This window comes from Trichogramma pretiosum, unplaced genomic scaffold, assembly GCF_000599845.2.
Source record: "Trichogramma pretiosum strain Unisexual culture from Peru unplaced genomic scaffold, Tpre_2.0 scaffold47, whole genome shotgun sequence".
Taxonomy (NCBI): domain Eukaryota; kingdom Metazoa; phylum Arthropoda; class Insecta; order Hymenoptera; family Trichogrammatidae; genus Trichogramma; species Trichogramma pretiosum.
In genome coordinates, this window is record NW_019640859.1 from 1,282,228 (window position 1) to 1,293,139 (window position 10,912).

Consider the following 10,912-nt stretch of genomic DNA (forward strand, 5'->3'; position numbering starts at 1 on the left):
TTTTTTTTTTTTTTTTTTTTACAGATTTCATTGGGGGACACAAATACCAAACGGCATTCGTTTAAAATCAACATCTTCGGCAAAATATACAAGACGAGCTATAAAAGCTAAGAACGTCTATTTCTGGCAGTCGAGTTGAGCTTCAAACTTATCGTATATTCAATAGTTACATCTTTCATTTCGAACCAAAATGGCATTACAATCATATTTACTCCCTTTTGTTTCCTTCTCTCGCAAATCTATCATCGTTACTATCTTCGTAGCAAAAAGCTCGTGCACATTCTCTCTCGACATTCGAAAATCCGAAGCAATTATTATTAGTAACATTCCGAACAAGTATGCGAAATACGTGGACAAGTATACTTGGCCGATGATAAATTCCCATAGTCAAAAAAGTACAGACGTATAAATAAAAAAAAAAACAGAAGCAAAATACACAAACACGCACAAATACACACACGCACGCACGCATACATACAAACACACACACACACACACACACACACACACACACACACGCGCGCGCGCGTCGGCCGTATAGGAGTAGTGTATAATTAGTATAAGCGACCGGCCGCTTGCGCGCGAGCTTTTATTTATAGCGGAAGGTTTTAGCTTCTGCGAGCGCGAAATGCAGTCACCCCACGGTTAAAACTTATATATGCCGTTTACCGATGCTCCAGTTTTTTGACTGTAACGCGCGTCTGGATGCCAGAAGAGGTTTTTCGCGCGAATCTTTTTTTCCATCGAATGATCTATTTTGTCGAATGTACTGCCGAATGCTCTGATGATTTTGCAGACGGCTACGATTGTTAGAATTGGTTCCGCGAACGAGTTCGAACGTTCGATTTATTACGTGTTTGCTGAATATTTTAAAGAAATTAAGCGTGCAAGTAAAAGAGATTTTAATTGAACAATAAATAATATATTTTCGAAAGCGAGCGAACAAAATTAAATTTTTAATTATAAATTTTTCACGCTTTAATTATCTCTGATCTGTGAAAACTCGTATGCGAGTAATCCGAGTTATTTTTTACAGTAGATTTAACACGTACGCGATTTCACTAGGCACGATACAGTCCATGCGCATACGTAATATATACTTTGTACCATGAGTTAATTAAACGAGTGCTTCGGTTAATGCTTTGTTGCACTTTTAGCGCTAGATATTTTTTTTCTCATCTTCTCTTCTATGTACGTGTTTACGCGCCCGCGCGTATTTAGCAGTTTGAAAAGACACCGCAGATTTAAAATAATAGCCTCCCGAGATATTTTAGTATCCCGGATATTGCGCTCATTCGCAAAAGCGCGTCTCCGATGACATAATCCCACGCGCGTTTAATTTTAAAAACCCCTCGTGCCAAAAAAAAGAAAGAATACTGGTATCATCGCGCGCGCTAACGAGTCGGTTGCGAATTTTGTCCGAGGCCTCTTTTGCGTTCGACGAGATAGATCAAATTCGTGCGGATGTTCCTCGCCTGCTGATTTACCGATCAATAAAAAATGTATCGCAATGTTGACGAACGATCGATCGATAAAATCGAAGAATTCGATCGGTACAAGATAAAGTTCTGTACACTTGAAATACAACGAGAATACGTTCATTCATTAATGTAAATTAAATAAAAATTGACTCGATTATCGAATAGAACAGCAAGTTTTAATTCGAACGTTTGAAGTCTATTTGAGCCATTTTGAGTTAAAAGATGGCAAATTTTTCCTTGCTTGGATTCCTTTCATTCCTTAAATAATGACGTATTAAAATTGATGCTAATGTTAATCGTATTTTGTTTCCAACATATCTCTCCGATCGAATTTGTCTATGAGCTTACAAAAAAAATTCCTCGAGCTTATTTCTTTTTTCACTTGTTTACACTGTTGCTCGATAAATATTTGTTGATTCAAAAACTTTTTAAAATCAAAGATTTCAAAACACAGTTTAAACGCGATGCTGGTGACGAATGGAGGAGGCGGTAATGACGACGACGACGACGACGACGAAACGTTGTTGGAAAATTCTATTTATACCACGAAACTAAAATGAAAAATCCACTCTCGGACATTGCGTTGAGACTTGACTGTTTTACGAAACCAAATTTAGGTTGCGATCAAGAATGTTATCACATAATTTTTTTGCGAAGCAAAATAACTGTTTATTTTTATCATGGCATAATTTGGACTTTATTTTCACGAGCTTTATTGAAATTTTTATCAATTCGAAATGATTTTATGAAAATAAATTTTAAATATAAATCCAAAGGTCTTAAAGCAAACGAGATGTATAAATAGAATTTAACTATAATGTCTTCGGAGTGATTCAAACTTATTATTTCTTCCAAAAAGCCTTTTAAAAAATTACGATGTTTGAAAAACTGCCAGGAAATTGTTGTTGAGCAAATTTTGAACTACGAATAAAGCCATCGATTCAGCCAAACGACATATCGTTGAATATATCGTTGTAATATCCTCGTGCGCGCACAAATCAGCAAATCACAATTTTTTCTTATTATTTACGCGTCGAATTTTTCCAATCACCAATTATTACTGAATTAACGCACTCAACCACGTACACTCGTACACTTGATCACTCGAGCAGAAAACCAATCGGTGTTATAATTTTAATTCTTTTTTCAATTGTTACTCACGGTGAAAATCGACAAAAAAACTTTGTGAAAAAGTTTTATTGTAACGGATATCGGGTTCCTTTGCTAAAAAGGCGAGAGGTCTAAAGCGTGTGTATGAGTCGTGTGCCAATGCGCGCTAGACTGCCGACTGGTAGACGCGACGTTTAAAAAGCTCGACGACTTCTGCTTACTTACTATACTCCACACACGCACACAGGCGCGAAATCGGCGCGCCTCCCACCTTCGCCTTGACGAAGCTGTACGAGATAGGCTTCGGGGTTTTTAGGAGCAAAAGAAAGATGAAGAGAGAAAAGATCGCGAAAAGAGCTGCGACAGAAGTAGTTTGCCCGCCTGTTACTTCGGTATAATGTGTGGCCTTCGAGCTTTCTTATTTTTTGATCATCTCTTAATAATGGCGACGATTGCCATGCACTTGCTACATCGTTTGGGTTGAGCATCATTCTATCGTTAATTAATGCACAATATTCCAATTTTAGGAGACAAAAATGTTGAGATTTCACGATTATCATTTGAAATCGTCTAATTTTTCAGGAATGTAAAAAAACTTGACTAACTTCTGTCAAATAATAATGCTTGCTTCGAAAACGTAATAGTACATATTATTTCCAAAAAAAAATATTTAAATCATTTAACATGTATTCTTTTGAATCAAGTTCTGCAAGATTCATTCATTTTTTTTCAAATTATGTATAAACTACGGAGAGTTCAACATCGCTTGATCGGAAATACAGACGTCACATCAATTTATTTTTACTTCATTAGAGTGATCTATTTTCAACGTCTTTTTTGCGTTCACTCATCTTCTACTTTCATAAATCGACTGTGCACCGCCACTTTATAGACGAGAAAAGATTGTATAAATAATTTTCCAATAAGTCTGAAAATGATAACTGTAATATTCATTCGCACCAAGTCTACAATCTTGAAAATATTACTCTACAAATACCGAAATAGTATGACTCATTTCAATAAGATTAATTATGCGTGTTGACATAATGTGGATTAATCAATAGGATTGATAATTTTGATTCTCGAGTACATACGCTTCAGTTCAATAATCACTCCATGCTTAAAATCTAATTTTTAAACTGTTTCGAGTATCGAGATAGTAGTGCTCTACTTAAAATTACTAAAATAGGTTCAAATATTTCACAAAACATAATACAGAGATTATCTCCATTTGACATTGGGTTTTGTCAGATTCGAGTACGTTAATTGCCCATACTTTGTATCTAAAATCAAATCACATTAAACAATCATTGAATACAATGTCGAGTTAGAGTTCGATAAAGAATGCAAAAAATGAATGGTTTCTTGTAATCCTTATCGCGCCATGTTTGTTTATTTTACTGAATATATTATTCGTCATATTTGTCTCATCATTTGATACTTTGTTGTTCAACATTGTATGACACACATTAATTGTTATAAAGTAATGGGTAAAATTAATGAAGATCCGATCATTAACTTCTAAAAAAGCCTCGACACATATATATTTAGCTTCATTTTAACAACCCACCTATAGGAATAATTTTTTTTTTTTCTATAAATAATGAGAGAAAAAATTCATGCTTCCTTGTATGCAACGAAAGAGCAAACATGTCACGGTCGAGTTCGCCGACATCGTTTTCGTGCAAAAGAAGGTATAACTCCGCAGGGACATTAATTGCCATACCTATAAATGGACAACTTCACCGCAGCGCACACGCATACACTTACACCTTTGAATTTGATTCGAAAAATTTTTTATATCAATAATTTCTGTCGCAACGTAAACTTTCACACTAGGCGGATTAGAGAAAACCTCAATTTAAAAATATCAACTTGGTCGGGTATACGAAGACGAAAATAACTAAAAAAACTCCTCATATAAATTTGCTCGCGAATGTAGAGTAAAGAAATTCGTAATCAGCCGTAGACTGAGAAATCGTTGGGGTATTTAAATTACTTTTATTTTTAATATAAATCTCTAACGGTTGCAACATCTAGTCATATGTTTATATCGATGCCCTTTATGCAATGCTTTTTACAGTGTGTTGAAGATCGAAATTTTGAGTGAAATTTTTCAGGTTAAAGAAATGTAGTTAATTCGATAATTGAAATTGTGAATTTCGAATGAATGTTTTAATGAAGATTTAGTTTTAATATCAATAAAAATGCCATTTTATCGAACCTGCAAAAATTTTGAGTTGGTTGAACTTTTTTCCCAAAGACTTCACACGAGCGAAACGAAGCTTCAGACATAAAATTGACCTAGATTAAGGTACACATTGTCTCATTTATATTCACTCTTCATCCTCATTTACACCTACAGGCAGAGCGTACAGAAATTATATCAGGACGCTGCTTGCATTCGATCTTCCTGAAATTATCCATATAAGCCGAAAAAGTCTCGAGGTTGCTCACGCCTTCAAGGATCGGTGAAAACTCAGCCGTAAGCTGACTCACTTACACGGGCCATTTGCGGCGCGCTTACGTGTGGTATAATGTACGTGCTTGTAATACAACTAATTTGTCGTTCATTTCGCTGAGCATTGAAATGTATTTTTCTATCAGTGATCTTTCTCAAAACCGATTGATGAATTTTATTTCCCGTCTTTGAACAGTTAGATAGAATGATAAAAACAATTTTCAAGATGGGTATAAGATGTATTAGGTATTCTGATAAATTTCTATCTTTTGAAAAAAAATTTAAAAATATTTTACTTTTTTGATCTTTTTTATTTTAAAGTAATTAATACATTTAAATATTTGTTACTCGAGATAATAGAAACAAAATACATATTGTTTGCGAAACAGCTCAAGTTGATTTAATCTTCAACGAAAAAGTTTGATTATTTTTTTTACGAATGATGATTCGCTTTGATAAATTATAACTTCATTTCTTTTGTTTTTTCAGATTTTCCACAAATTTTAATTTTTAGATTTAGATTGAGCACCAGCCGCACCTAATTGTACGGCTTTTACGACACCATCATTCGCGTTGGACACAAGACCTTGTAATCCGGCCGCTCCAGCTTTGGACGAGCCACCGCGACCCTTGGACTGAGCAGCGGCCCCACCTCCTTGAGCGAGTCCGACAGTGCCTCCGTTATTTTTTGAAAGTAATCCTTGAACTCCACCAGCTCCAGCTCGAGAAGATCCTCTGCGACCTCTAGACTGAGCAGCCGCACCAGCTGCTTGAATCGCTTTCACGACATCTCCGCTATTTTTCGCCGATAGTCCTTGGATGCCACCAGCTCCAGCGGCAGAGGATCCACCCCGACCAGACTTGGACTGAGCAGCAGCTCCACCTGCTTGGACGGCCTTGACGAGATCTCCGCTAGAAACCAGTCCTTGGAGTCCAGCCACACCGGCTTGAGACTCACCTTTGCGAAAGATACGGTCATTTGAAAGATTCGTACTTTAATTCGAACCGATTTTACAGATACTTACTTTTTTTAGATACAGCGCAGCTCACTGCCGCTACCAGCCCACTGACCAGAATGCAAGTAATGAATTTCATGTTTCCTTCTATGACTGGAACTGAAATGATGATAACTTTTCACAACTTAGTGCCGCTTATATACCAAATTGTATTTACACAAATGACTCAAGAACAATGCATCAGAGAGTAATGTACTTTGCAATTGCAGCATCGACTTATTATCAGTATTTTCACCGTCGTCGGGGTTCGATTTCTTTTTGGCATCATAATTAAGATAAGAAAGTTAAAATAATAATACTATGAAAATTTAATTAATGATGCACCTTTTCACATGACTTATCAAAACGACATCTGGAAAATTCTTCTTATGTCATCATCGGTGAAAAACCTCTTTGAATTGATACTATTTTTTATAAAATTAATACGAAATTATTCAACTAAGCTGGGTTTTCTACTAAATTATGTTAATATGAATGTTATCTAATTATAAATGATAAAAAAAAATTATATTGGACCTAAATCGAAAATTAATTATTAAATTATATAGACCTAAAAAAAGTTTATAATGCATCTAAATATTAAGATTCCATGGAAAAAACAACAATATTCTTATGTTTTTTTTCTACGCACCTAAAAAAAAAATTTTAGTATAAAATTCGATTCGCAGACTTCAAGCTTTTTTGTAACAATTGTAGATTTCAATTGTTTTTTTAGGTAAAACTTGTCGGTGCTTTTACTTTAGGCTAATATTTCGAAAATATTTGGCAATTTTGCTGATAAATTTGAAATTTAGATGATAGAACGTAAGAAGAAATTAAAGTGATAATTTCCATTAAATTGTGAAGATTGCTCAATTATTCAATCATTATATTTGAAAATAGTCAACTTTCAAGATGTCATTGAAAATACAGCATTAACTTGAAGTCTTTGAGTTAAAAGTATTTCACCCTGTATGCAGTAAGGAGAAATTTTACTCAAAGTCCGAACCATCATAATCTTTTGTTCTTTTCAGATACTTTCAAAGAAACAGCAGAGCTGTGGGCATGCAAACAGTTTTTTAATCTTTTCGTACATTTAAACGTAATAGTCATCAAAAATGTTAGCGTAGAAAAGTGTATAGTAACGAAAAATAAAGATTATTCTTAAAATTAGGAAAAATTTTTCCATTACATAACTTATTGAAACATTTTATTTGGAATATTTGAATTAATTTTTCAGACAATGGGATGATCTGAAAGGGATTTCGCAGCGATAATGACATAACAGAAATTTTTCCAAACTGCTTGAGATAAGTAAAGGATTAAAATATGCATAATGAAACTTTTCAATTTATTATTAGTTTTATTTTTCTTATCTTAATTAAGATGCAATAAGAAATTGAAAACCGAGACAGAATATATTACCGATAAGCCGATGATGCAATTACAAAGTACATTACACTCTGATGCATTGTTTTTGCACTCATTCGTATGAATAAAATTTCGGTATATAAGCGGCTCGTAATTCCGAAAAGTTATCATTTCAGTTCCAATCATTTGGAGAAACATGAAATTCATCTCTTGTATTCTGGTCCTGGCGGCAGTGAGCTGTGCTTTGGCTCACGAACGTAAGTATTTATAAGCTTGTTTTAATTTTAAATATGAAAAATATTAGATTAATATAATTTTGTTCTGCCATGAAGATCGCCAAAATCAACGAAATCGTGATCATAACGATGAAAGAGTTGTCAGAACCCATGAAGTCCGCGGCAAAGGAAATTCAAGAATTGTTCACGATTCAGTTCAACGAGTACGTAACTCAAGAAGTCGTGATGGCTCTTCTTCTGCCGGGGCTGCTGGAGTTCAAGGTCTAGTATCAAAAAATAACGGAGGCACAGTCGGACTCGTTCAAGGAGGTGGGGCTGCTGCTCAATCTAAAGGCGGCTCTTCTCAGGCTGGGGCTGCCGGAATCCAAGGGATAGTTTCGAAAAATGGCGGACGAACCGTAGAAGCAGTCCAGGCAGGTGGAGCTGCTGCTCAGTCTAGAGGTCGCAGAGGATCTTCTAGAGCTGGGGCTGCCGGAGTTCAAGGTCTCGTATCCAAAAATAACGGAGGCACAGTCGGGCTCGTTCAAGGAGGTGGGGCTGCTGCTCAATCCAAAGGTCGCAGAGGATCTTCTCAAGCCGGAGCCGCTGGAGTTCAAGGAATAGTTTCGAAAAATGGTGGACGCACCGTAGAAGCAGTCCAGGCTGGTGGAGCTGCTGCTCAGTCCAGAGGTCGTAGAGGATCTTCTCAAGCTGGAGCCGCTGGAATTCAAGGAATAGTTTCGAAAAATAATGGACGCACGGTTGGACTTGTTCAAGGAGGTGGAGCTGCTGCTCAGTCTAAAGGTCGCGGTGGATCGTCTCAAGCTGGAGCCGCTGGAGCTCAAGGGATAGTTTCGAAAAATAACGGAGGTACTGTGAAAGCAGCTCAGATCGGTGGAGCTGGTGCATCATCAAATGGTCGGGGAGGTTCTTCCGTTGCTGGTGCTGGCGGAGTTCAAGAAATTGTATCCAAAAATAACAGAGGTGACACCGTGAAAGCAGCTCAAATCGGTGGAGCTGGAGCTTCTTCAAATGGTCGGGGAGGTTCCGTCGCTGGTGCTGGTGGAGTTCAAGAAATAGTGGCTCAAAACAGTAAAGGGGATACCGTGAAAGCAGCCCAAATCGGTGGAGCTGGAGCTTCATCGAATGGTCGTGGAGGTTCTTCCGTTGCTGGTGCCGGTGGAGTTCAAGAGATAGTGTCTCAAAATAATAGAGGTGATACCGTGAAAGCAACTCAAATCGGTGGAGCTGGAGCTGCATCAAATGGTCAAGGTTCTTCTGGAGCTGGCGCTGCAGGAGCCCAAGGAATAGTGTCCAAGAATAATGGACGTACTGTGAAAGCAGTTCAAGTGGGCGGAGCCGGTGCTCAATCCAACAATTAACTTTTTGAGATAAAAAATGGAAAATTTAAATATTTTGATTAATGAGTGGATTTGTATTTGAAATATGTTATATTTTACGCAACAAAAAATTGTTTTTAAAAGTGTGTTCAATAAATCTGCATAAATACGTAAGAAAATGTTCTTTTAATCTAACCAATTTAAGAGTACTTACAGTAAAGTAAGATTATTTGATATAGAAAAAGTTTTTACATCAGTAATACTACTTACTATGGTTTATACTATACGTCGAAACTTCAACGCGATTCAACTTCTTAAGAAAGTTCATAAAACATACAAAAAATGTTTAAAGCACATAAACTTACCGAATGTCGAGGAGCTGTTCTACTGTTGCTATTCGAGTTGTACAATTAGTGATATTAAAACAATTTTTTTTAATATTAAATGCATGCTTATATTGGTACCCACGTCTAGGATGCGACGAAACAGGGTACGTTATGTTATTAATTCGCGTGAGGGTGTTTAAATGCACAAATTATTACCACATGGACCTTAAGATGTCTTCATAAACGGACCAAACATGCCAAACGATGGTCGTTGATCAATGTTGCTAATTTTTTTTCAACTACTCTCAGTGAAGTAAAAATGAGTTTAATCTTAGGAATCTCATAAATTATCAAGAGTGCTTGTTTCTTAGAAACCTTGTGAAACAGAAATGAAGGAAAAATATACCTTTCATGAAATTGACCTGATAAGTATCACTAAAAATTGTAAAAGGCTATTCAATACGGTTACCTCCCACTTGCGCTTTCACGACAAGTATTTTTCCCGACATCAATCATAAAGAATAATGTTTTTATGAAAATGAATAAATAATAAAAAATTTATTGAAATAAAAATTGCAAGTATTTAACAAACATTAATAGTATAAGACAGCGAACGAAGATTTTTTATTAGACCTGATTTGACGTTGTTTCATAATAAAGTACAATTTTTTTAATTTTGACATGCTGAGCAATACATTTCAGTTTTGGTGCTCTTTTAATAGCGTGTCTTAAGCCAAACTCTGCAACGCATATCTGAACATCGGCCTGTTCTTTTTAGAACTCTTTAAGTGAATGGTACAATTCGGGATGGTGTCGTACTGATTCTATAACTCTATAGGATAACGAGGAGGCGTAGCTTTTTTCGGATGTCTTCCACGAATCGACAATATATCCACTATGTACGAAGCGTTAATTTAGGTCGATTGCCAGATATTTACAGTCTAACACTGAACTACTTACTGTACGGTCCGACCAAAATTTTTCCCCCTCTTCAGGGGTTCATTTGATAGATATACAGTATATCTTTCTCGTATTGTCTCGATTTGATACATTTTTTTTGAAAATGGTTAGTATATATACTAATCAGAAATTTTTTTGTCACTTGCGGATTTACCATGCTCCATCTGTTGATAGAATCCAAAAGCTTTGATAATGATAAATCTTGTAGCAATACAAAACGAAATTTGAAATATTAATCCTTATATTTTTCTTACATTTTTTGAAGTTACAAAAATAACTACTGTATTATCATAGTTATGTAATCGCATGTTTAGGGACCATGTGCATTTCTGCCCGATTCCAGAAAACCCTTCTCCTTATTGAACAAGTGCGTGAAGAAGATGACTCATCTAGGAGTTGTTTTTGTCCGAGCGCAGCGAGTTTGTCTAGTTTATACATTTCTGTAGAAATCATTTTCTTTAACTTTGAGAAATCTACAAAGAAATTTGAACATCTGAACTTAAGAAAATGTTTATATAAGTGGCATACAAGTCTAGAAGCATCTGCGTGCAAAAATGTTGGAGATTTAAATTGTTTTAAAAAATAGACTGCACGGTTGTTTCGATGATATTCGAAGATTTTAAGATAAAAGACTTTTTTGTTTATAACTTCGC

At 35.8% G+C, this 10,912-nt stretch overlaps 3 protein-coding genes across 8 annotated transcripts in view; 1 reads left to right on the forward strand and 2 right to left on the reverse strand.

The window, feature by feature from the left end:
* Positions 1–2,791, reverse strand: part of LOC106654442 (tropomyosin) — a 30,720-nt gene extending 27,929 nt beyond the window's left edge. For all 6 annotated transcript variants that reach the window (XM_014374319.1, XM_014374322.1, XM_014374318.1 and 3 more), the window contains exon 1: positions 2,643–2,791. The gene's annotated coding sequence lies outside the window, so the exon portion shown is untranslated. The remainder of the gene's footprint in view (positions 1–2,642) is intronic.
* A 2,764-nt stretch (positions 2,792–5,555) lies between these two features.
* On the reverse strand, positions 5,556–6,147 carry LOC106654352 (spidroin-1-like). Its single transcript, XM_014374169.1, has 2 exons — positions 6,078–6,147; positions 5,556–6,010 (listed from the first exon to the last, which is right to left on the reverse strand). The coding sequence occupies exons 1-2, from the start codon at positions 6,145–6,147 to the stop codon at positions 5,556–5,558; spliced, it is 525 nt and encodes a 174-aa protein (XP_014229655.1).
* A 1,467-nt stretch (positions 6,148–7,614) lies between these two features.
* LOC106654351 (spidroin-1-like) lies at positions 7,615–9,015 on the forward strand. The gene is made up of 2 exons (XM_014374168.1): positions 7,615–7,675; positions 7,751–9,015. Exons 1-2 carry the CDS (start codon positions 7,615–7,617, stop codon positions 9,013–9,015), a joined length of 1,326 nt encoding a protein of 441 aa, XP_014229654.1.
* Positions 9,016–10,912: the final 1,897 nt, after the last annotated feature.

Bases quoted from the DNA above. Each gene is read 5' to 3' on its own strand.
- LOC106654352 (XM_014374169.1), bottom strand. From the start codon at position 6,147: ATGAAATTCATTACTTGCATTCTGGTCAGTGGGCTGGTAGCGGCAGTG. The intron at 6,011-6,077 runs GTAAGTATCTGT...TCTTTCGCAAAG, and splicing joins CTGCGCTGTATCTAAAAAAA to GTGAGTCTCAAGCCGGTGTG.
- LOC106654351 (XM_014374168.1), top strand. From the start codon at position 7,615: ATGAAATTCATCTCTTGTATTCTGGTCCTGGCGGCAGTGAGCTGTGCT. The intron at 7,676-7,750 runs GTAAGTATTTAT...TCTGCCATGAAG, and splicing joins CTGTGCTTTGGCTCACGAAC to ATCGCCAAAATCAACGAAAT.